The sequence below is a fragment of the Chiloscyllium plagiosum genome, unplaced genomic scaffold (genome assembly GCF_037043375.1).
Source record: "Chiloscyllium plagiosum isolate Xiang-an unplaced genomic scaffold, Cpla_swu_hap1 HiC_scaffold_4, whole genome shotgun sequence".
Taxonomy (NCBI): domain Eukaryota; kingdom Metazoa; phylum Chordata; class Chondrichthyes; order Orectolobiformes; family Hemiscylliidae; genus Chiloscyllium; species Chiloscyllium plagiosum.
The window spans coordinates 128,980,118-129,006,254 of NW_028270142.1; the positions used below are offsets into that span (position 1 = coordinate 128,980,118).

The 26,137-nt window shown below is 43.0% G+C and overlaps 1 protein-coding gene across 5 annotated transcripts in view; it reads left to right on the plus strand.

Moving 5' to 3' along the window:
- arhgap28 (Rho GTPase activating protein 28) overlaps positions 1 to 26,137 on the plus strand; it is a 189,820-nt gene that overhangs the window by 114,943 nt on the left and 48,740 nt on the right. For all 5 annotated transcript variants that reach the window (XM_087986671.1, XM_043687786.2, XM_087986670.1 and 2 more), the window contains exons 2-3: positions 6,680 to 6,876; positions 18,784 to 19,001. In XM_087986671.1, the coding sequence (XP_087842797.1) occupies positions 6,699 to 6,876; positions 18,784 to 19,001 (396 nt within the window). In that variant the 5' untranslated portion in view covers positions 6,680 to 6,698. The remainder of the gene's footprint in view (positions 1 to 6,679; positions 6,877 to 18,783; positions 19,002 to 26,137) is intronic.

Here is a 26,137-nt window from a genome sequence, read left to right on the forward strand (position 1 = left end):
CTAAAATAGATGCTCCATTTCCTCACCAGCCGTTCTACTATATCCTACATTATAACAGACATGAGACTGGAGGAGTTGCCCTTCTGAGCCAATGCCATACGTCACTGCTTCTCTTGCTGATCTCTTGCTTTTCATGAAGTTCAGTACCTAAAACAGGGACATGGGTTTCATGTACACCCTGGGATAATCCCAACACACGGCTATGTTGTAAAGGTGGGGTGAAATAAAAGATAGGACAGCCATTTTTATATATAAATAAACCGTTGAATTTTGTTGGAGTTAAACATACATGCTGTGTTTGTTGGCCTGGCTGAGCATACTATGAAAGCATTCGAGTTCTCAGCTGGGAATCGAAAGGAGGGACTTTTGCCATCTATGTGTGCGTGATTGTGACTGTCAAAACTAACAAGAGTCTTGGAGGATAAGAATTATACCTTTTCCATGCCAAAAGACTAACTTCTGATGGATATACTTTAATGTCAAAATTTAAATATTTTTCTGACTCTCAGCATTACACTTCTCATCGTCTGCCAAAAAATGGCAGCAAAGTTCATACACAATCAAAGGGAACAGGAATTTTCCCACAGTTTGAGGCATATATTTGTACATATTTTAGACATCGATAGTAGCATTGCACCTCTCCCAGTTGCCTCTTCTAATCTGCCACTGGCTTGAACATATATATTTGAATCAAGAGCAGAATTTGGCCCTTGAACCTACTCCTTAATAAAAATCTCTGATTAAAGAATCTTTAATCTTTCATAAGATCATGGTTGATCTGACTGTAACCTCAAATCCACGTTCCTGCCTCCCCTTGACCACCGCCCAATCGCTTGCTTAACAAAAATCTTATCCATCTTTGTTTTAAAGATATTCGGCAACTCTTCCAGAAAAGGTGACAGGAGTAGAGTTCCGAAGATTGGGAGCTAAGAAATTTTACATCATCTCTAAATGCGTGATCCTCGATTTTTAAACCGTCACCCTTACTTCTAGATTGTCCTATAGGGAGAGGCATCTTTTCCACATTCACCCTCTCAAGACCCTTTTAGGATTTTGTATGTTTCAATAAATCATCTCTTATTCTCAGAAACTCCGGCAAATAACACAAAGATGGGCTTTGGTTGAGTACAATTTGTACTGTTACTTGCTCTGCTTTGTCCGAACTGGGAACAGAGAGACACAGGAACAGGAGTAGACCATTCAGCCCGTCGAGCCTGTTCTATCATTCACTGATCTGTGGCCTAAGTCTGCAGCCCGTTTCCTTTCACACCTTTGCTTATGAAAAGAAATCTACCTATGATTTAAAATTAATAAGTAATCCAGCATCCACTGCTATTGTGGAAAAGAGTTTTTAATACACAAGACCTTTCAGGGAAAGAAGTGAAATCATACAACCGTCTCTTGCTGGGATATAGTTCCACAGACATTATTCTTCAGTAGTCAAGTGGCCATTCCTTGACTGTGAGCACAAAGCAGAACAGTGTGCTTGCTGACTGTTAGACCCTGGTGTGCAAAAGGTGGGGCATCAATGATGAAGGCAATCTTACCTTCAGCTCATGTCACCATTTTTGAACCTCACAGCATGAGTTAGTATTTAGTGGTGAGGAGTGACCCTGAGACTAACTGCTTTATGCCTGAAAGAAACTTCACATTCAAAGCATTGTGGACTCACAGCTGATTTCACTTTTTGATGCATGGTTTCAAGCAAACAAGATGGAGGAAGATTTTGAGACCCTGCCATTAGCTTTTGGTTGAAAGTGTATTGATAATCAGAACCCAGATAAATCTTTTTCACCATCTTCTTTCAAATTATCGCTTGTGTTGAGCTCCATCTCCCACTTTCTCACCTTTCTACAGCATCTGGAATATTGCCTTCCAGCTTTCATTTAATGTTTTTCATAATTGATAAGCTTGAGTAATGGTTGATCTCATTTGAATGCCTCCTCATTTCTGCACAGAATACCTGAATATACCGTTTTTGGATTATTTTGCATGATAATTAGGGGTGATGGTGGGAACAGTCTCTGACTTGAAAACTCTGTGATAGTGAGCTGGAGGAAGAGGGTGGATTTTACTTGCGTGTAAGTTGACCAACCCCAACATTTTTGGCTTGTGGTTTAATATTCAATGCAAATTTTGGATGCCACTCCCTCTGGCCTGAATATCAGATCATTGTCAGAGCCAAGCCCCGAGTACACTTCCTGAAGAAGGGCTTATGCCCGAAACGTCGATGCTCCTGTTCCCTGGATGCTGCCTGACCTGCTGCGCTTTTCCAGCAACACATTTCCAGCTCCGAGTACACTTAACCATTTCCAATTGTTCTGAGAAAATGGCTTGAAAGATACAGTGAAAAGTTTTAGAAGTTGCCTCACTCTGGTGTCTACATCAATGACAGAAGTCATATATCATTTAAAAAAAAGTTAAGACAAAGTCCATCACAAATTTAGTGGGCTCCTAGGCTCTGGGAAAGCCAATGTAAGGAATTATGGAATGTGCTGAAGATGCAGCTGGGCTGAGACTTCCTTCCGGACTATTGGATAGTAAGCCAGACCCCTCCATTGAAGGCGACTGCCAAGCCATGCCGAGACTGCCACTCCTGGGCAAGACTGTCTTCTGGACTTCAGCTGGACTTCAAAGACAAAGAAGACCGCCACACAACCTCTACACAGGAAGACCACCAGGCCCAGCTGAAACTGCCTTTCAGGTGCCCAGATCCTAGCTGTGGACCTGGGGCCTCAGCTTAGCCTGCGTGTCTGGGGCAACTGGGGAAAGGACTGAAGATTTCGATTTTGCTCAGTGGTCGGTGTGAGTGAAACAGATTATTTTTGCCAGTGGCCACTGAGGTTATGGACTTGATAGTGTTTGGCCATTGTAAGATTTGAGGGAAGTTCTGGCTCAGTTGTCTGTCTGGGCAAAGACATGAGGGAGTGCAGTGGAGCACCAATGTTGGACACGGAATGATGGGATGTTGCGGTGTTGCCAGTCATTGAGTCACCCTAAGTGCAGCTGCATTGCAGTGGGGACCACACTCCCGATCATTAAGTGGTTACTGTAAAGTGTGTGTGCATATGCATGCCAGGGGCATAATGTGGCCTAGGTTTTGCTGTAATAATGATAGCAAAACTCAGTGGTCACTATTCCTCCTCAGAACCTGACAGCAACATCCACTGTCTGATCATATTGAGGTGATGGCATAGTCGACTAGTAATCCAGAATCCTGGGTTAATGTTCTGTGGACAAGAGTTCAAATCTCACCATGGTAGATGGCGAAATATGAATTCAATAAACAAAAATTAAATCTGGAATAAACAGCTAGTCTAATTATGACCATGTAACCATCATTGATTGTTGTTAACGGCCTATCTGCTTCACTACTTTAGGGAATTTAAGAAATCTCCTGCCCTTAGCAGGTCTGGCCTACATGTGACTCCAGGACCCAAAGCAATGTGGTTGCATTTAACTGCCTTCTGGGAAGTTTGAGATAGGCAATAAACTGACTGTGATGCTCACATCTCTTGAACAAATGAAATAAAAACCAAAACCTTTTGACCCTGTGCTTCCTTGTTGGGTGAACTGTTAATACTCTAATTGAAAATAGGATAAAAATCATGGAATTACAAAATTTTCCAACTTTCATGATGCTGGTCTCACTGTAAATAAAACCTTTAATGTTACACCTTGTTTAATGGGATATAACTGTCTTTAATGGTATACAAAGTTCATACTTATTAAAAAAAACTTCCTGCTGCTGAAAAATGTAATTACATATCTGAGGATTGTCACATTGCTGATTTAAACAAAAAACAACTTTGTTATCGCAATTTAAGTTTGTGTGCATTTCAGTCCCTACCTTAATCCTATACGTGTAATTAGTGGTACCGTGCATGTTTCAATTTCAGTGGAAAGGCAGGAAGGTAATTGGTGTATTTTACTGCCTGAGATTATTTCAGTATAATTCACTGTTGGCCCTCCTTAACCAGGCAGGGTGCCTGGTTAAAGCCTTTACATGACTGTGGATTCAAACAGTCAGGAGGGTAGAGGTCTATGCTGGAGATCATTAGTTGCTTTCGTTAAGGTCACAAGTGAGTCCTATTGCTTTGTTTCTCACTGCAGACTCTCATGGGTTGGGGGTGTTTCTGACTGGGCTCGTATTTATTGCCTACCCCTAATTGCAGTTAAGAGACAACCACATTGCCCTGGGTCTGAACCACATGTAAAACAGGTCAGGCTGACAGATTTCCTTCCCAAGGAATATTAGTGAACCAGATGAGTGTTTCTGACAATTGACAATGGTTTCATGGTCATCATTAGATTCCAGATTCTCTATTGGATTCCAATTCAATGGGTGACATGGTGGCTCAGTGGTCAGCACTGCTGTCTCACAGTGCCAGGGACCTGGTTTCGATTCCAGCCTCGGGCGACTGTCTGTGTGGAGTTTGCGCATTCTCCTTGTGTCAGTGTGGGTTTCCTCTGGGTGCTCCGGTTTCCTTCCACCGTCCAAAGATGTGCAAGTCAGGTGAATTGGTCATGCTAATTTACCCATAGTGTTCAGGGAATGTGTAGGTTAGGTGGATTAGCCATGGCAGGGATAAGGTAGGGGGATGGGTCTAGGTGGAATGCTGTTTGGAGGGTTGGTGTGGATTTGTTGGGCCAAATGCTCGGTTTCCACACAGTGGGGATTCTATTAAAAATGAATTCCACCATCTGCCCAGGTTCCCTGAACATTAGCTGAGTTTCTGAATGATCCAAATAGTTAAACTGTCAATACGTCGTGAATTAATATTTCAACAAAGGCAGCTGTTCTCTGTTGAACTGTACCACAGTAGGAATGATTGCATTCAAGAAAGTAGGGGAGCGATACCAAACATCGGGGTGTTCCCTCATGCCTACACTACACATGTCCATTACATGTGCCAAATGGGGGACCATTGTATAAGTCAGAGTTTCATTGTTTTGAGCTATTTGGCATTAATGAAGGAAGGTGCAGGATGTGGTTATTGGATTGCAGGGGCTTGATTTGTAACACATGTCTCTGTAAATAAAAGCTTGTTACGTGTATGAAGACCACATTCCAGCTCTATCCTCTACCACTTTGAGTTGTAAGCTAAAGTGCTGATGTGAGGTTCAGTGGGTTTTGCTGTAGCTGCCTAACTACAGAAAAACCTCGGTTATCCGAACGTCAATTATCCGAATTTCAGATTAACCGAACAAGATCTCAAGGTCCCGTAAAAACATTATCCGTTATCTGAACAATCAGCTATTCAAACAAAATACTCCCCGCCTGTCTCGTTTCGATAATCCAGGTTGTTCTCTAACAGTCTATCTCCATTTATTCGATATTTTATTACAACTGAGAATCAACCAGTGCCTTTTAATCCTGAATTATTCTGTCAATTGTGAATAACATTATTGTGAATTGTAAGTTGGTGTTCCCCCACTCCACCATGTACTGTTGTGGAGTTCAGTTCTCAGTGAGACCACGCATCACACAAATGTTTTACAATTCTTCTGCTGTTCCAGAAGCTCAATCCCACAGTGTGCAGCACAATGAAGGAGAAGCAAAATGATTAACTTTAACCGGATTTTAACTGCAACTATAATGTAACCATCTCCCTCATCAACACAAAACCAAATGAACACTTTTCTAATGATGAGCACACATCAGTACATTATACTAAGATACTGAATTTTTTTAAATGCCACAGTCACTTTGATGGATTTATAAATGGCATCCTCAGCTGTTGTCATCCAAAACTATAAATACTGCAGTGAGACATTTCAGTCAGTACATGAAATATTACTCTTGGGAGGAGGAGAACTAAAGAGATACTACATTTTGATGGATTTCAGAGGCAAGTATTTCTCTCTCTCTTTCTTTTCCAAAACAAAGTTGGGTTTTTCATTGTTCTGATAGACAATTTCTCTCCTCTGCCTTTTATCCTAGTTTCTTGTCTCCTGACTGTTGGTAGGTTTGAAGACTGGGTTAACACAGTGAAATCTTCTTTGTGAAGCTGCCTCTGCTCTTTGTTAAAGGAAGCTGACTGGGGGTGACTCCCCAGCACTGAGATAAGCTAACAGGATTTGATAAGCTGATGAACCAACCAGGACCACTGCCAAGATCTGAACTCCTCATTGTCTGAAGAAACTCCTGTAATGTGTGTGTGTTGTATGCTCTTGTCAGTGGGCAGTTGCCCAGACTTGGTGAAAACCAAGTCAACAAATCTTTCAACATATGCATGTTTTTTTCCCCCAATATTTCTTTGGCTTACGTGATTAGTTATTACTTTCCTTTTTCGTTTTATGTACTATCCAAGCAGTTTACCCCCTGCTGATTGAAGGACAGTCAGACTGCAGCTTCAAGGGGTTAAGCAGGTTACAGGCAGGGAGTGATTTATTTTGACTTGATTGTTATCTGCTCAAGGGAGCACTTTCACAATCACCCAGAACTCAGCAGTGTGGGGAATTGAGGAGCTAAAGGGAAGCAAAAAAAAAGGTAAGAAGTTTCTTCACGTGAAATTAAACAGGCTGCCTCCTACCCTGCTAAGCCAGGAATCTGATATTGACAGCAATGTGTGCATTTTGACCCTGTGGCAGGCAGCAGCTGTGTGATATTCTCTGCAGTGCTGTGTATGAAGCCAAAGCTCTCAGTTAAAAGCCCCCCTCCATTTATTCTCTGCAGGAAGCTACATTTCAGAAGGATGAGCTCATCTGTTTCACGAGAGCTGCAGTGCCCACAGGTATTTGGCCGGTCCATATCACAGGATTCTGTGGAGAGCTCCTCGATGGAGGACTATTGGAGAGAAGTGAGGAGCATTAAGGAGAGCAGTCAGAATGGACAAGAAGAACAGAACCTAGTGGAGGTCAAGACACCTGATGGTGAGTGATAGCAAGTCTCAGTGAGATGTGCCATTTAACCCCTGAGCAATAAAGCCTGATAATTTACAAAGCCAAACCCCTCGCTCACTATATGCGTGGCCCTTTTGTAACTACCACGAGCTTTGCACAAACATGGACTTGCTTGCCATATAGATAAGGGTGATAAAATATCAAGGTCTTTAAAATTGCATCTCTAACAGCATGATTTGAACATTTGATTTGATGTGAGCTATGCAACACATTACTGCTGTAATTAGAAACATAGAAAAACATAGAAAGTAGGTGCAGTGATAGGCTATTCTGTTTTATTACTGAATATATCGTAGTGTTACTAAGTTGACGAGCATCAGGCAGGCAATACTATCTCATTTTTACAATGCTGTTACGTTGTACCATGCAACTATTATCATTGTGAAACTATATTTATTGCTGTCATGTTCTGCACTTTATTTTCATTTGCAGATGCTTCTCCCACAATTTTACAGCTATTATACAAATTCATAGAATCCCAATTTGCCACTCGGCCCATCAAATCCACACCGACCTTCCGAAGAGCATCCGACCCAGACCTACCATTCCAACCCATTCACATAACCCTGCATTCACCATGGTTAATCACCTCGCCAACGCATCCCAGGGGTGTTTTAACATGGCCAACCCACTTAACCTGCACATCTTTGAACTGTGGGAGGAAACCAGAGCATCTGATGGAAACCTGTGCAGACATGGCGAGAATGTGCAAACAACCACACAGACAGTCACCCAAGGTTGGAGTCGAATCCAGGTCCCTGCTGCCCTAGTGTGAGGCAGCAGTGCTAACCACTGAGCCACTGTACTGCCCCATAATGGGGAAAATGACCAGGGGATGGAAGAAATCCCCGAAATTATAATATGTAATTGTGAATGAAAGTTCTGGATGTAGGTTTGCTTGCTGAACTGGAAGGTTTGTTTTCAGATGTTTCATTATCATACTGGGTAACATCTTCAGTGAGCCTCTGGATGAAGCACTGGTGGTGTAGCCCACTTTTTATTTATATGTTTGGATTCCCTTGGGTTGGTGATGTCATTTCCTGTGGTGACATCATTTCCTATGGTGATGTCATTTCCTTGTTTTTTTCTCAGTGGGTGTTAAATGAGATCTAGGGCAATGTGTTTGAAGTTCCGGTCGGAATGCCATGCTTCTAGGAATTCTTGTGCATGTCTCTGTTTGGCTTGTCCTAGGATGGATGTGTTGTCCCAGTCGAAGTGATGTACTTCTTCATCCATATGTAAGGATACTAGTGAGAGATGGGCATGTCGTTTTGTGTCTAGTTGATGTTCATGTATCCTGTTGGCTAGTTTTCTGCCTGTTAGTCCAATGTAATGTTTGTTACAATCCTTGCATGGTATTTTCTAAATGACATTAGTTTTGTTGTTGTGCGTACAGGATCTTTCAAGTTCATTAGCTTTTGTTTTAGTGTGTTGGTAGGATTGCGGGCTACCATGATGCCAAGGGGTCTGAATAGTCAGTCTATCATTTCCGAGATGTCTTTGATGTGGAGGAGAGTGGTTAGGGTTTCTGGACGTGTTTTGTCTGCTTGTTTGCGTTTGTTGCTGAGAAATCGGCGGACTGTGTTCATTGGGTACCCATTCTTTCTGAATACACTGTACAGGTGATTTTCCTCTGCTCTTGATCCACTCTCACTAGTATCCTTACATATGGCTGAAGAAGGACATCACTTCGACTGGGACAATGCATCCATCCGAGGACAAGCCAAGCAGAGACATGCATGAGAATTCCGAGAAGCATGGCATTCCAACCAGAACTCTTATCAACAAACACATCAACTTAGATCCCATTTACCACCCCTGAAAATGAACAGCACCACAGACAATGATATCACTCTGGAAATGACCCCACCAACCCAAAGAACCCCAAACACATAAATAGAATGTGGGCTACACTACCAGTGCTTCATCCAGAGGCTCACTGATGATATTATCTAGTATGGTGATGAAATGTGTGAAAACAAACCTTTTAGCTCATGGAGAAAACCTACATCCAGAACCTCAACCTGAGTTACAAATCTTTTCAAAACTCACTGTGAATGAAAGTGGTGTATCAATGAACTCGTGCACCACTGTAAATATTTTAGAATTTTGCCCTCTCAGGAACTGATTGATGCTGCATGCACACATTGACACAGTGAGGGAGAAGGGAAGTGACATTAGGGTTTGCGAGAGGGTGAGCAGGTTGGGCCGAATGACTTGTTTCTATACAATACACTCTGTAATGGTAGGGCCTGCGAAATTGGCCCAAGGAGCAAGAGTATTTTGATCAGTCACACAGTTTGGTTGCCATCTACCCTAAATTCTGGTGGAAACAGAGTGTGGAATGCCAGGTAAGTCTTCAATGACATTTATAAACACTGCTGATCATTGGTAAAAGGCTGCTTGAACTCACTGATTGTACAGCTATTTGCATCTGTAGTGGTACACTTCAGGAGAAGAGGAGAATTCTGCAATTTGAATAGCTTTATGATAATCTACATAAAAGCAGGCCGAAGTTTAAACATTAGCCAATGCTATTTCTAGAAAGAATCAACCATCCTTATTGGCTGTGGGTCGAAGTTAATATTTTGCAAGAAGTTGTTGCCTAATACAGCAATCCGTGAAATACCTGTTTAAACTCAGTGGGCGGTTTGGTTGTACCAGTTTAGTTGCAATATCTCAGATTGTAGAGATTACAAGTTGTTGGCATTAATTATACAAGGTCAGTGGGATTCATTCATATAAACTGTAGAAATATTTGGGGACAGCAAAGGCCTACAAGCTAATTGTGAGAAGTGTTTTCCCAGATACCAGTTAACATTTCAGTTCCCTCTTTTTAAATAAGAGTTTATTTACTTACCATGTACTGAGACCCGAAAATAAAGTATGAATTCAAGGAAGAGCAAGGCACAATCGTTCACCACCACACCCCCCCCCCCCCCCACACCCCCCGCCCACCTGATGTATAAACAGACATTCACTCATATCAGCACATATGCCATGGGTGCGGTGAATCCAGGGCCAGTGTGTTGTTTGTAAGATGAATTCTCATCACTGCTATTTGGTAGATTGGCTGACCACCATGACCTTCCGAGATTAGGGTCTACAGATCCCATGAAGTAAAGGAACTCCCATCTTCAACAAGATTATTGAGTGATGGCTAATGGGTAAAGGTAAGTAAAGTCACCACAGTCCTACTGCACTACAGAGCTGTTCTCTTGTAGAGAGAGAAGATGTGGTGATTAACCTGAGGGTCACCATGCCTCAGGTGACATAAGAGGTTGAGAAGGACAGTCTTTCATGGTAACCTCAGCTGGTGTGGGAATTGAACCCATTCTGCATTGCAAACCAACCATCCAGCCAACTGAGCTAACTGCCCCACGACTAATAGTTGCATGTTATGTGAATAGCATAGATTCTGGTCGACTGCTGTGATGGTTGGTCTTACTCCTATGAGACCTTAAGCTGTTCTGTTTTCAGGTCTCTGTGGGCATCATTATGGTGGCATTTAACATACACTTAGCACTTAGACACCCTTATCAATAGAATCCAGGAAGCCACAGCTATCCGTTTTGGTGTGCTAGCACTGGTACCATGGCACAGTATCAAAGTCAGAGTAAAGAGACTTGTGGCTTTATGATAAGCAACTCAGCAGCTGCAATAAAGGATGAGCAACGTCAGTAGATGCCTGGGGACACAGCACTATGATGTTTGACTTCTACCTACCTTTCTTCACTTTCTGTTCTCTCTCCCTCTGTGCTGCCCACCCTCTCTTCACCTAGAGTTCTCTGCCAGGCGACAGCAGTGATCACTTTTCTCTGCCCCACCTTGCTCCTGCATATTTGAAACTAAAGTTTCCCTCTGGTATGGACCAGACCGATCCCCTTGAAACATCTCAAAGAGATAGCCTTGATCCGAACTGATATTCTTATTTCAAAGGCAAGTTCCAGGTGTTGCATTCCAGATTCAACTTGATTGGTCAAACTACCAGCTTGAAGCAAACCATACTTTATTCTTACACTATATTTAAAATGCAAACAAAAGAAAGAATGATTAGAATAACTTGACTCTATTAGAAAACTTAACAGAATGTTAGATTATTTAACTACTAAACAGCAACCATTCTGCTATAGTAACATCCCATAAAAATGCCCTTAGCAAAGGCAAATTCAGCAAAATGACGTCTCACGTGCAATTTTAGCAGCAGGAAGAGAACCCCAGATTTTAGCTTTCACAAAGAGAGACAGAAAGATGTAGCAGCTTTCACAACTCCAAAGGTTACTGAAAGACAAACTAAAATCCTTTTTTTTGGGAGCTTGGCCCCACCCATTCAGGCTGCTTCTATTGTTCCAACATTTAAAACAAAAATCTACAATCTGTTTGCTTTATTGGACTGCTCAACATCTCTGTCTCAACCTTTCTTCATAAGAAAAAACATCTCTTAAACCCATAATATTGTCACCCCTTCACATGGAAAGTGCATGTGCTTAGTGCTGATCCGATTCCTGTTCTCCGCACTCTCTCACATGCGCATGCACACACATATATGTGAACTCCATACAGACATACGCGTATGTACACACACACACACACATATATATGCTCTCACATGGGCATGCATAAGCTCTCATACAGCTACACGTGCTGACACCTAGCCATACATGCTCTCTAACAGACAGGCATGCTCTCACATATGCGCACACGTTCTCGCATACTCTGACACGCACACATGCTCTGACACACTCACGAGCACACACAGACCTACTACATCACACATGTTTGAACACGTTCACGTGAACACACAAACCACTGATCTGTGAAAATCCTGAGCCTGTACCTTCAGTTCAGTTACAGATCATGCTTTGTCACTCCTCTTGTTTTGATGTGACTTTGACTCAGCTACTCATGGCTGCCCTTCAGCCGATTTGTATCAGCTGCTGCCCAGTCTGAGCATGTGTGGGGCTCCCCCTCTCCAGTGAGCAGTTCCCTGCCCCCTTTGCTGGCACATGAGCTCATGTTTTTTAAAAAATCTGTTTAAGTCAAATTGACTGGACACAAGCAGGCGTCATTTAGACTCAGTTGTCCTCCCTTGCCTAAGTGATGGCAATGGGAGGACCTCTTGTTTCTGTGCACAGCTTGAAGTCAATAGGCATGACCATTTGGAGATCTCCGAATTAATGAAAGGTGGATGATAAAAGGGAAATAGAAGGTTTACTTGACAGGCAGGGCAGACTGTGCACACTCCGTATGTGATGTGAGAGCAATACACACTTTTAGTCCCAGGGTGTGAGCTTTCTTCTTATCTATAGTTTTAAAGAGGAAAGAAAAATGTGAAGGTTAGGTTCACAATCACGAAAAGGGCTGCAGTAACTATTGCACAGATAAACATATTCCCAAAGGGCAGACATTGAGAGGAAGCTGGAGCTCACTACAGTAGACAGACCAAACCCAGGGAAAGCTAAGGTCACACTGATACAGCTCCTGGTAGACACAAATAGAAAAGAATAGTCTGCAGCAAAATATTGTAAACTGAAAGCTGAAAAGGCGGAAGAGTGGAGCAGCGGGCGTGTTCCTTTCTGACATATTATCCGGGGTGGCTGACAAAGGAAGTCAGGAAAGGTATCAAAGAAAAAGAGAGTCTATAAAGTGGCCAAGAGCACTGGGAAATCAGAACATTGGGAAGATTACAAAAACAAACAGAGGATAACAAAGAGAGAAATATGGAAGGAGAGGATCATATATGAAGGTAAAGTAGCCAATAATATTGGAAATGATAGTAAAAGTTTCTTTCAATGCATTAGAAACAAATGAGAGGCAAAAATTAGACATTGGGCCGCTCCAATTTGATGCAGGAAGGTGAGTGCTGGGAGATAAGGAAATAGCTGAAGAACTTAATAAGTACTTTGTGTCAGTCTTCACTGTGGAAGACATGAGCAATATCCCAACAATTCAGGAGAGTCAGGGGGCTGAGTTGAATATGGTAGCCATTACAAAAGAGAAAGTGCTAGAAAAACTAAAAGGTCTAAAAATTGATAAATCTCCTGGCCCCGATGGGCGACATCCTAGAGTTCTGAGGGAAGTGGCTGAGGAAAAGGCGGAGGCATTGTTTGTTATCTTTCAAAAGTCACTAGAGTCAGGGAAAGTCCCAGATGATTGGAAAATTGCTGTTGTAATCCCCTTGTTCAAGAAATTTCAAGACAAAATATGGAAATTTATAGGCCGATTAGCCTAACCTCGGTTGTTGGTAAAATTCTAGAATCCATCATTAAGGATGAGATTTCTAAATTCTTGGAAGTGCAGGTTCGGATTAGAACCAGTCAGCACGGATTTAGCAAAGGGAGGTTGTGCTTCACAAACCAGTTAGAATTTTTTGAAGAGGTAACAAGTAGGTTAGACGAGGGAAACCCAGTGGGTGTTATCTACCTAGACTTCCAAAAGGCCTTTGATAAGGTGCCTCATGGGAGGCTGCTGAGTAAGGTGAGGGCCCATGGTGTTCGAGGTAAGCTACTGGCATGGATTGAGGATTGGCTGTCTGACAGAAGGCAGAAAGTTGGGATAAAAGGTTCTTTTTCGGAATGGCAGCTAGGGACAAGTGCTGTCCCACAGTGTTCAGTGTTGGGGCTACAGCTGTTCACTTCATATATAAATGATCTGGATGAAGGGACTGGGGACGTTCGGACGAAGTTTGCCAATGATACAAAGTTAGATGGATAGGCAGGTAGTACTGAGGAGGTGGGGAGGCTGCAGAAAGATTTAGGAGAGTGGTCCAGGAAGTGGCTGATGAAATTCAACGTGAGCAAATGTGAGGCCTTGCACTTTGAGAAAAAGAATACAGGCATGGACTATTTTCTAAATGGTGAGAACATTCATAAAGCCAAAGTACAAAGAGTTCTGGGAGTGCTAGTCCAGGATTCTCTGAAGGTTAACTTGAAGGTTGAGTCCGTGATTAAGAAAGTGAATGTAATGTTGTCATTTATCTCAAGAGGGTTGGAATATAAAAGCAGCGATGTGCTACTGAGATTTTATAAAGCTCTGGTTAGGCCCCATTTAGAGTACTGTGTCCAGTTTTGAGCCCCACACCTCAGGAAGGACATACTAGCACTGGAGCGTGTCCAGCAGCGATTCACATGGATGATCCCTGGAATGGTCGGCCTAACATACGATGAACGGCTGAGGATCCTGGGACTGTATTCATTAGAGTTGAGAAGATTGAGGGGGGATCTAATAGAAACTTACAAGATAATACATGGCTTAGAAAGGGTGGACGCTGGGAAGTTGTTTCCGTTAGACGGGAAGACTAGGACACATGGGCACAACCTTAGAATTAGAGAGGGTCAATTTAGAATGTAAATGAGGAATGATTTCTTCAGCCAGAGAGTGGTGGGCCTGTGGAATTCATCACCATGGAGTGCAGTGGAGCCCGGAACGTTAAATGTCTTCAAGGCAGAGATTGATAAATTCTTGATCTCGCAAGGTATTAAGGGATGTGGGGAGAGTGCGGGTAAGTGGAATTGAAATGCCCTTCGGCCATGATTAAATGGCGGGATGGACTCAATGGGCCGAATGGCCTTACATCCACTCCTATGTCTTATGGTGTTATGGAGCACAGCCTCAGGAAGGGGAAGAAAATAATTCACTGGAGAGCAACGTTGGGGTGACAGCCTTGTCTCTGATCTCGTTAAAGTTGAGGTTGATTTTGAAGAGGAATGGAGAAGCTGAACCAAATGAAGAAGTCCCCAGGATGAAGAGTCAAAAGGATCGGGACCTGCCGCATGTGTGGTCAGTTTGAACTATGGTGACCCTGCAACTTGGCCAACACATGATAATCATGTGTGACAGGAACATGGGCCAGAACGAGTTCAGTAATTCAGTTTCCTGCGAGATTGTAATCGAAAAAAATTTTCAACAAATCATTACGGGATGCTTGCCAATTGGAGAAGAAATGCATTGTCAATGCTGCAAAGAGCTTGGCATTTTGCTTCTGCTGCAAGCTGTTTACTGGTGGTGGGGCGTCCTTTCTTTCTTTTAGGGTAAAGGTTCAGAACTTTAAAATAGAAAAACCTGTCCGCAGTTCCAGCAGCACGGGAGAGGAGCAGTGGACATTTTGGAAAGTTTTCAATAGTGGAAAGAACTTGGATTGCGATTGAGAAACCAAACGAAAAGTATTGGCAGCAGAGCCAATGATGACTGGTTTAATGAGTTCTTGGTTTGAGAATGCTGCTTTTTGGAAAACACACAAATGACCCTGCCATACTTCTGATAATGGGAACGTCTTGAAATTTGTGGGATATCTAGCTTTGTTTGACCAGGTTGTGATTGAGTGCCTTCTTAAAATACAATGTGACATGATCGCACCAACCGGGAAAAGATGTGTGGAAAGAACAGATTCCACTCTTGTGCGAGGGAAGTCAAACTATTGTACAAGATAGTTGGTCTGGAAGTGTTAACTCTGAGGCCTTGGTATAGCTCCACTCACTGAGAGACTGGCTCTCAGGGAGGACCTAGTTAGTTCTAGCTGTCTCTTAATCTTATGTGCACTTTGGCAAGAGACATCTGTATCTCTTAAGAGATACCAGGCTAACTTAAGTGTGAGATATTTAATAGGTTACATTAGCTTAGGGCTGGTTATCTTTATTAGTGTATGCCAAATCAAAGGAAATCAAGAGGAAAAGTAGGAAGGCTTTTGCTGAAACTATAAATGGCTCTAGTCAGGCCACAGCTGGAATACTGTGAACAGTTTTGGGTTCCTTCTCTGAGGAAAAATATATCGGTATTGGAGGCAGTCCAGAGAAGGTTCATCAGGTTGTTACCAGGTATGGAGGGCTTGTTTGAGAAGGTTGAGCAGGTTGGGCCTGTAATCAATGGAATTTAGAAGAATGACTGGCAGCTTTATTGAAACATATGAAGTTCTTTGGGCACTTGACAAGGCAGATGCAGAAAGGCTGTTTCCCAGTGTTGGACAGACTAGGACCAGAGGGCACGAAGGGATTGCCTTTTTAAGACACAGATATGGAGGAATTTCTTCTCAAAGAGGTTAATGAATCTGTGGAATTCTTTACTGCTCAGGGCTGTGAGACTAAGTATATTCCAGGCTGAGAGGGACAGATTTTTAATCCGTAAAAGAATCAAAGGCTTTTTTGGGAAAAGGCGGGAAGTTAGGTTGAGGATTATCAGATCAGCAGTGATCTTATTGAATGACAGAACAGACTTTGATGGGCTGAATGGCCTACTTCTGCTCCTACATTTCAACAATACCATTCAATCAAGCGCATGCATAGTCTGCTGAAGACTAGAAGCCATACAATGCAGATAAGGCCATTCAGCCCATTAAGTCTGCATCAGCCCTCCAAAGAGGGTTCCATCCTTCCATCGTAACCCCACATTTACCCTAGCTAACCCACCTAGACTGCACATTACAGGGCAGCTTAGCACGGTCAACACATCTAACCCACACATCTTTGGACCATGGGAGGAAGCTGGACTACCCAAAGGAAACCCACAGGAGAACATGCAAACTCTACACAGACAGACAGTCACCTGAGGCTGGAATTGAACCCAGGTCCTGTGAGGCAGCAGTGCTAACCATTGAACCGTTGTGTTGTCACAAGTTAGCTGTTGGTTCTGCTGGAGGCTAGCCTGGTGGACATGTATTACAAGGAAACATTGATGGCAGGAATGCTATCTAAACAAGTTCCTAGCAGGGCCACATGCCGGTTGTGGGTACTAAGTAAAGCAGTAACATCAGCTCCCTCCACAACCCAACCCCTGCTCTGGCTGTTGCTGTTGAAAGAATGGATGAGTAATCCAGAAGCCTGAAGCGATGAGTCCACTTCCCATCAATCTGGCGAGGGAAATAAAATTCACTTAATAAATCCAGGAGGATAAGCTAACCCAGTAATCATGCCCACAAAACCACAAGACTGATTCACTGATGTCCTTTCAGACAAGGGAAACCTCACCCAGTTTTGGCCGATATGTGACTCCAGGTCCACGCAAGTGTAGTTGACTCTTAACTGCTCCCTGAATTGGCATAGCGATCCATACAGTTATGTACAGGAGGACAACTTGCTACCACCCTCTGCAGGGTAATTGAGAATGAGCAAGATACACTGAGCTTCATCGGTGACACCCACATCCCATGAATGTTTTTATTTTAGGCTTTCATTGAAGTCCAAAGAGCCGTAGATGCTGAAAACCTGAGACAAAAACAGAAAGTGCTGGAGAAACTCTGCTGGTCTGGCAGCATCTGTGGAGAGAAAGCCAAAGTTAATGTAAATGTCCCTTCGTGAGAATGACACAGACATAAAACATTAGCTCCGTTTTCTCCATACAGGCCTGCTGGGTTTCTCCAGTACTTGCTGTTCTTCTTCAAGAAGAACCTGTTTGGCACTTCCTTGCCAGATTTCAGAGAGACTGCGGCCTGAATCACTGACCCTCTCCACTTCCAGAACCATCAATACACACAGCTGACCAATCGCTGACAAGGCGTCATCTTTGCTTCATTGTGTGATGAGGTTTAACATCACACAGCATACAGTTTTCATCCCCTTACTTGAGGAAGGATGTAATTGCATTGGAAACAATTCATAGACTGTTCACTCAATTAATTCCAGAGAGAAAAGGCTTATGTTTTCCTGATGCCTGGGGATTTAAGAACCAGGAGTCACAGTCTAAAGATACAGGGTCAGCCATTTTGGACTGAGATGTGGAGGAATTCCTTCCTCCAGATAATGGTGCACCTGTGGAATTTGCTACCACAGAAAGTGGTCGAGGCCAAAGCCTCGAGAAGGAATTGGATGTAGAATTTGGGGCTAAAGGGACCAAAAGATCGGTGGGAAAAGGTTGTTGAATTGGATAATCAGCCATGATCATGATGAACAGACTCAAAGGGCCAAATGGCCTACTCCTGCTCCTATTTGGCAAGTTTCTATGTCTTATGAAGAGAGGTTGAGCAATTTAGGCCTATGTTCACTAGAGTTTAGAAGTTTAAGAGGAGATATAATAGAAGTATATAAGATGGGATTGACAAAGTAGAGTGGATGTTTCTGCTTGTGGGACAGTCTAGAACAAGAGGTCATAGTTTTAGGCTAAAGGAGTGGCAGATTTGAAAGAGATGAGGGGAAATTGCTTCTTTCAAAGGAATTAACTCCCCTGGAGTGTGGTGGAGGCCGGAACACGGAATACATTTAAGGTGATAGACAGATTATTAATTAGCAATGGGTTAAAGGGTTATTGGGAGTGGGTAGGAAAGTAGAGTTGAGGCTGAGATGGGATCAGCCATGATCATATATTATGGCAGATCACACTCAAGGGTGAATTACCTAATGCTGCTTCTAGTTCTTATGTTCTTAACTGAATAATATAAAAAATATTGAGAAGGGACTGGGAAATACTCTCAAGCACTATCGTTGCATAGAGAGAGAGGCTTAGTCAATTAGTGAAAGGTCCCATCCTCCCTGAAGGATAGCCATTGTTTCCTCTCCCATGTACTTTGACAATCTCACAGGTCTGGCAGTGTCTACGGGAAGAAAGCAGAGTTGACGTTTCAAGTCTGGTGACTCTTCATCAGAAGCTTTCCCTCCACTGATGTTGTCTGACCTGCTGAGTTTCTCCAGCAATTTCTCTTTTTTGTTTCAGGTCTCCAGCATCCACAGTTCGTTGTTTAACTCTAATAATCTGATCGCTTAAAGTGAAGAGGAGTGGGAAAAGGCCAATGAAGAACATAACTGACCCAGGCTGAAAGGCCTGTACCTATGCTGTCAATCTGTACACCACAGACACTGCCTACATTGTTTTCTTTTTTTCTTTTTAAAGCTTCCTGCTTTAGATTATTGGATTTTTGAACTTTAATAAGTGTGACCTTGTGTTGCTTTGCAGAGGGGGAGATGGAAGCTGAGTGGTTGCAGGAGGTAGGCCTCTCAACCTTGGTCTCAGGCTCGGCAGGAGAGGATGGCATGGCTTTGTTGTCCACATTGACCCGAGCGCAGGCTGAAGCTGTCCAGCGCCGACTGGACACCTACACCCAGACCACCCGGAGGAAGAACAAGCAGCCAGTCCGGGATGTTCGAGACGTGTTCGGTCTCACTGACACTCCAGTAAGTACAGCAAGCGGCCTTTATAAGGCCAGTTTTGTTTCACAATCTCTTTAAAGCAACTTGCAGCCAATAGCATACATTTAATTAAAGTGTTGTCATAGTGTAGCAATCTGGGAGATGTGTGACGTAGCAAGTTAGGCATAACAAGCTGACCAGGCATTGAAAATATTCTCATGCTCATGCAGTGACTAAGTGTCTGAATGAGATGCTCATTGAAGATTGGAATCTGCTTGTGACTGTGGAACTATGTCCTGAAAACACAGGCCCTTCGAGGAAGATGCAATGAAACAGCATCAAACTGGGCTGTGCTCTAAGGTTGTGGCCAGGGCTTCAGTGCATGGGATGTAACTTCTTAGGATCTGAATGACATAATACATAGGAATGTAGTAAACCCAGAGAGAAGTAATAAACTTTAGATGACGCAATCTGAAGCATACAGGAGGTACTTAATACATGAAATGTTATTGCTGAGATGTACACTGTGAGGTATAAATAATTCTAAGGCAGTGTAAATGGAATGGGTTTAAAGGTGGCGCAAGAACAGAGAGGGAGAGCGAGAGGACTGCAGGTGCTGGAGATCAGGGTCAAGAAGAGAGAGGTCTCAGACGGTACAGGATAAATTGACAGATCCCTACGACCAGAGAGAGTGGTTTCAATTGGACTCCCAAAAGGATGTGTGCAAAGGTCGTGTCATAGGCTTTGTTTATGTCATTCATTCGGGAGCAGCATTTATTGCCCATATCTAAAGGCTAAGAAGAAAAGCCTTTCTGATAGAGAGTCACTGGATTTGAAGCATTGATTGCCTCTTTCTCCTCGCTGATGCTGCCAGATCTGCTGAGTTTCTCCAGCATTTTCTATTTTTTGTTTCATCTGTTTTCCTGGAGTGGTTTGATTGTTCTCCCCTATCCCTCATCTTCATTAAAACCAGAACGTCACAGGATCCAGTCGCTTTGGATTCCTGTTTCAGCTTTTACTTTGTAGCCTGAGGGATAGGCAGTAAATGCTGGTCTGGGTTTCAGAGCTTCTGCACTGGCAACTCTTTATTTTATTCCAGGGAGGCAGATGGTCATTTTCTCATGAGAATGTCTGCTTTCACTTGGATGTAATACAATTCCCTGGTCTTTGCAAGCAGGTGCAAGTTGCTGAATCCTTAAAGTAAAGGCCTTTAGCGGAATGACCAGGAATGTGCACGATGGATCTAAAGGCCTCCTTCAATACTTGTTCCTACTCTTGAAAGATTCTCACAACTAGTCCCTGAGATTTGACGAATATACAGTGAGGATGTGATTGTGTTCTATAAATCTCTCCTCTGTGGACTGAGGTCATATGGTCTAGGTTCCTCAATCAAAAACTCAAAAAGTGTTTCGCAGACTGGAGATTGGATATTTTGTGACTGTGATGACAACATCAGACCCTGCTTTTTTTTATGTCCTTATTTTTCAAGCTGGTAACTGGGTCATCCTGCTTGTGACAACAAACCAATTAAGCAACAGTAGAATCCTAGAAACCCTCCATTGTGGAAGCAGGCCATTCAGCCCATCGAGCCCACACTGACCCTCCAAAGAGCATCCCACCCAAACCCATCCTATTCTGTAACCCTACATTTCCCATGGCTAATCCATTCCACCTGCATATCTTTGGACTGTGGCAGGGAACTGAAGCATCCGGAGGAAACCCACAGGGAGAATATGTTAAACTCCACACAGTCGCCTAAGGCTGGAATTGAACCCAGGTCCCTGGTTCTGAGAGGCAGCAGTGCTAACCACTGAGCCACCGTACCATCCACTTGGCATATAAATGCATCTTGGGCAAAACAGGATTCAAGATGAGAGATACCTGATGGGAGTGTGAGAATGACTCCTGACCTCCAACCTGTGCAAGTTTCTCTTTCTCCCATTTTGTGTTTTTATAAGTTTGTGGAGGGGGAGGGTTTGGGGGCATCTAGTGAAAATTGAATTGTTTCGGGGGTGGGAGGTGGGAGAGGAAAAGAAAGAACTTGCATTTACGTAGCACCTTTCACGACCTTGGCATGCGTCAAAGTGTTTTATAGCCAATGGAATACTTCCGAAAATGGTGCAGGAAATGTTGACAATGTAACTGATCCTGTTGGGAATTGATTCCTGATTCTGCCACAATGCTGACACATCGAGTTCAAGAAAATCACAAGAGTGTCTGTTCATCATTGTAAATAATTTGTCAAATTCCCCAACACTGAAGTACAGTAACGGGATCTCTTTTGAGCAGGATCATGGGAAGTAGAATAATTCCGGATGGCAGCCTTCATTAGGTTTCCGGAAATGACCTGTCTGGGTCATTTTGACAATGTTTTCCCATTGAGTTGGTGACCAGAAACCTCAGGAGCTCAATACTGTTTACAGAAGGAACAGAAGCAGCAGTGCATTAAGACTGAATAGACTAATAATGCAAATGTTATTCTGCAGTGTTCATAATCTCAATGCAAACCAGCATGATATTCTTATTCCATATTTATAGTTTGCTGATATGCAGGAAATGAACCTGGAGATTAGTGTAGTAAACTTTGCAGCCAGTCAAATGTTTTTGACTTGGAAATTGGCTGGAAGTTCTTTCTATCCCATTTCTCTTTGCAGTTTTGCCCTATTTAGTGCCTTGCTTCTCCAGGAATCAGCTGTCTCTTTTTCTTTTATCCCATCGAGAAAAACCACCTTGTACTTTGCTGTTTTGAACGTAAGAGGAGTTGTTTGCTCCACTCTAAGTTTGTTTGTCGTCTTATATTCTGGTGCAAACCTCCACACCCACAAACTGTATCCTGTCAATTGACACCATCTGCAAACTTTGACCCCAACCTCCGATGCCTGAATTTATATTGTTTATGAATATGGAAAGTCTTCAACTTCAGCTAGATGTCTTTCTATTTCTGGGGAAACTCCGTTCATTTCCTTCACTATTTTTGATGACAAATGTTTCCCAAACTCAAGACTTGAGCAGCGATGCTTTCTGTGTGGTGGAGACTAAAGGAGAGAAAGACTTGCATTTCATTGGTGTTTTTCACAATTCCACACATCTCAAAGCACTTTATAGCCAATGGGATACATTTTGAAACACAATCCCTGTTACCTTTAATGAAGTTTAATCTGCAATCTGTCAGATGAGGCTTTTGACACAACCTTGTATGAATCCGACTCTACTCCTCGAATAAGTCAGGTAACTTATTACTTAATTTATCTGTTGCTGACACACAGGGCTGTTTAGGTTTATAGTGCAGGAGACTTTTCTAAGACTAAGCACCACTGAGTGGGGGTGAAGCTTGGACATTATCAAGGATCCTTTTTTTTAGATTCTGGAAACAGGCCATTTGGCCCAACAAGTCCACACCGACCCTCCAAAGAGTAATCCACCCAGACTCATTCCCCTACCCCATATTTACTCCTGACTAATGTACCTAACACTATGGTCAATTTAGCATGGCCAATTCACCTGACCTGCACACTTTTGGATTGTGGGAGGAAACTGGAGCACCCAGAGGAAACCCACATTGACAGGGGGAGAATGTGCAACTCCACACAGACAGTCGCCTGAGGTGGGAATCGAACCTGGGTCCCTGGCGCTGTGAGGCAGCAGTGCTAAACACTGAGCCACCGTGCTGTCCATTTGTTCGGGAAAAGCAATCGAAGAGAATGAATAAAAGATTGAAGGAGATGAGGGACAGTACGTGAAATAGAAGAGAAGATGGCAACAAGAGAGCTAGTTTGGCAAGGAAACATAACAAACTGAATCAGTGAGCTGTAGTGATGATGTGTAACGTTGGTTTAGTGTTGGAGGAAATATGCATGTCTTACATCTCTAAGATACCGTCCTCACTGGGGGAATGAATGGAAACTGTATTCCCTGTGAATTCCTTTTGTTGCTGATCATACTCTTACGAATGCTCTGTTTGATATCTGGAAACTTGCAGGCCTTTCATTCCTAAGCCTTTGATTGTACTGTCCTGGACATTGAACAATTGTGATCTTGAAATAATTGATTGTGAATTGTGTGGGTGGAAGAGTGAGATAACATTTCCTATTTTAACTGTCCTCGTCATGGAATGCACCTTCCTTCCATTTGCCATGACGGTGGTCATCATTCCAACATAGAGGATCAGTGAGTGTCTTGCTCAGCCACTTCACGAGTTTGCCAGCAAATGTGACCTCCTGGGTACTAGGAGTTGGTACTCGCCAGACATTGCTGGAACAGAAATTTGAGGGATGGGTAAATGGGTTTTAAATTTCATCAGTGAGCCAGTTTGGTTTTTATGACCATTAATGTTGGGAGAGCCTGTTCGGGTAAAGAACATGGTAGTTATTTAACTGCTAGCTGGCCCCAAATAGACTGGAGGTGGCATTTTAACCTTCAGTAGCAGGAAGTTCTCTGAGGAGCTGACCATTTAGGGACTGAGTAGTGCCAATTCAGAGTGGTGGCTGCTGGTACTCCTGAACTCGGGCTGCGCAGGATTGCATTGTAAACAGTGGGCAGGCTGCCCCTTCATTTTACATTTACACTGGTTTCAAAACCTGCTTAAAAATCACACAACACCAGGTTATAGTCCAACAGGTTTATTTGGAAGCACTAGCTTTCGGAGCGCTGCTCCATCATCAGGTAGACAACCACCTGTTCTATTCTGTTGTGATTTCTAATTTTGTCCACTGCAGTCCAACACCAGCATTTCCAAATCGTTCAAATCTGTTGGCAAGGCCATTATGTCTCACCCTATTTCCATTGCTTGTATTGTAATGAAAATTGCATCCATTTTTGTGACGTGGGCCTATTCCTCTTCTAGATGTCCATTTGATTGGCTAAACAATCCTAACAGAAGAGTTGAACATCTAACCCTCCATAGGTTGCGTTCAGAAGTGAAACAACAGGAGCTGAGCACTGTATCCCTGGTTATCGTTGGCCGCTATTGCACACTTTCTCCCAGTGTTTAAACGTCATGTTGGCAGCAGTTTCCAGGCTGGGCAGTAACAAAACGCTGCCTCCCTAAAGTAAAACAAATTCAAATTCAAAATTAAGCTGCTAAAACCTAATTGGAACCATTGTCCAGTGATCTTTCGTTCGAATCAAGCCATAAACTGTTCATGATGGGAAACTCTGCTTATTGTTTCCTTGTAATATGAAAGTTACTGACAACTTGGCGTTTGAATAGAACTTGAACTTAGTAACAATTGTTATTAGTTTATTTCCGGTCTGAAAACATGGTCCAAATTTGTTTTCTGAAGATTTCATCTGCAGAATGGGATGGTTCAAATCATCCCAATTCCGTTGCATGCTTTTGCCAGGTCTGTGAACTCACAGGCTGAACGTTTCCTTCAAACAGAAGACTAGAGGTGCCCCATATACTTTTTTTTAAATTCAAGCACAATAACACACCGCAGAGATGCATATAATCGAGTGAAGCACAGAGGATCTGAGTAGACTCTTCCATTTCTTTGAGTTAACAAAGAATGAAAGATGGCTTTTTAATTGGATCTTTTTCTAACTCACAAAAATCATCCCAGAGTACTTCAGGGTTATGATCTGAAATGAATGAATGCAGAGTTATTTATAATGAGTGACCAAACGTCCTGGTTGAAGAAGAGAATTGTTATAGACTGAAAGCTTTAGCCTTCCCATTGTATAAGCGGTCGTCAGTTGTGTAAATGGATAAATGCAGTGCTTGATGTGGTAAAGGATCATGCACACCACAATGCTTCAAGCTTCATTTACCCACCCACAACATTAGCTAATTCCACTGCAGGGCAATAGCGTAAGGCACCGTCACACTCACTATTTGAACAAAGGAGACAGTGTTCTCTCTCCCACTTTTTTTTCACCAGTGATTTCATTTGGGGGTGGCTCAGTGGTTAGCACTGCTACCTCACAGTGCCAGGGATCTGGACTCCACTCTACCTCAGGTGACTGTGTGGAGTTTGAGCATTCTTCCCGTGTCTGCGTGGGGTTCCTCCCACAGTCCAAAGATGTGCAGGTAACAGTGGATTGACCATGCTAAATTTCCCAGTGTCCAGGAATGTGTAGGTCAGTTGGGATGACCATGGGAAAAGTAGGCTTTCGAGGATGGGGTAAGGGGAGTGGGTCTGGGCGAGATGCCCTTTGAAGGGTCTCTGTGGACTTGATGGGCTGAATGGCCTGCATACATACTGCGGGGATTCTACGATTCCTCCAAAATGTGTATGAGTTTTGGGAAAGGACAGTATTTTCCCATAAAGCTGAGTATTTGGGATTGTGTTTGGGTAAGATATTGAAGGGCTATTGATGCTCATAACACATTATAATTCACTGCTGTAGAGCCTGAATGAAGCACAAAAGTGAGCTGTCCGCAGCACTCTGACAAAGTTGCTGAAGATTGACAAAACAGCATTTTGTACTGAGCAGCAACGCATCCAGGCTGGAACAGGCCTCACAGCAGAGAACCTAGAGCAGGGATACCATGAGTATGAAAATAACATCCATTGTGGCCTGCCAGCTTTCTTTCACATCTCCAGCTGCCTTGTCCCTGACTCCATTTAGTCTGCTGGGGATAACTGTTGTAAGCTCACAGCGTAGGTGATTTTAGCTTCCTGTGACAGGACATTACATCCACGGCTGAGGAAAAAGCTGCTATTGTAAATTCAATTCACCACAAACTCTCCCACCACATGATTCTTGCAAGATTAAATACAAATCTGCTGTACAGATGATCTCACAGTCCAAAGTCGGGCTGGTAGACAGCAAAGTTTAATAAAAACACAAATTTAAACCTAAGTTGTATTTGTCCAAATTAATTTTATCAGCTGATAACATGGAGTCAGAGAGATGTACAGCACAGAAACAGACCCTTCGGTCCAATTCATCCATACTGACCAGATATCCTAAATTAATTTAGTCCCATTTGCCAGTATTTGGCCTGTATCCTTCTAAACCCTTCCTCTTTATATACCATCCAGGTACCGTTTAAATGCTGTAATTGTACCAGCCTCCATCTCTTCCATTGGCAGCTCATTCCACACACGCACCACCCACTGCATGAAAACGTTGCCCCTTGGGTCCCTTTTAAATATTTCCCCCCTCACCTTAAACCTATGCCCTCTAGTTTTGGACTCCCCTACCCTGGGGAAAAGACCCTGGCTATTCACCCGACA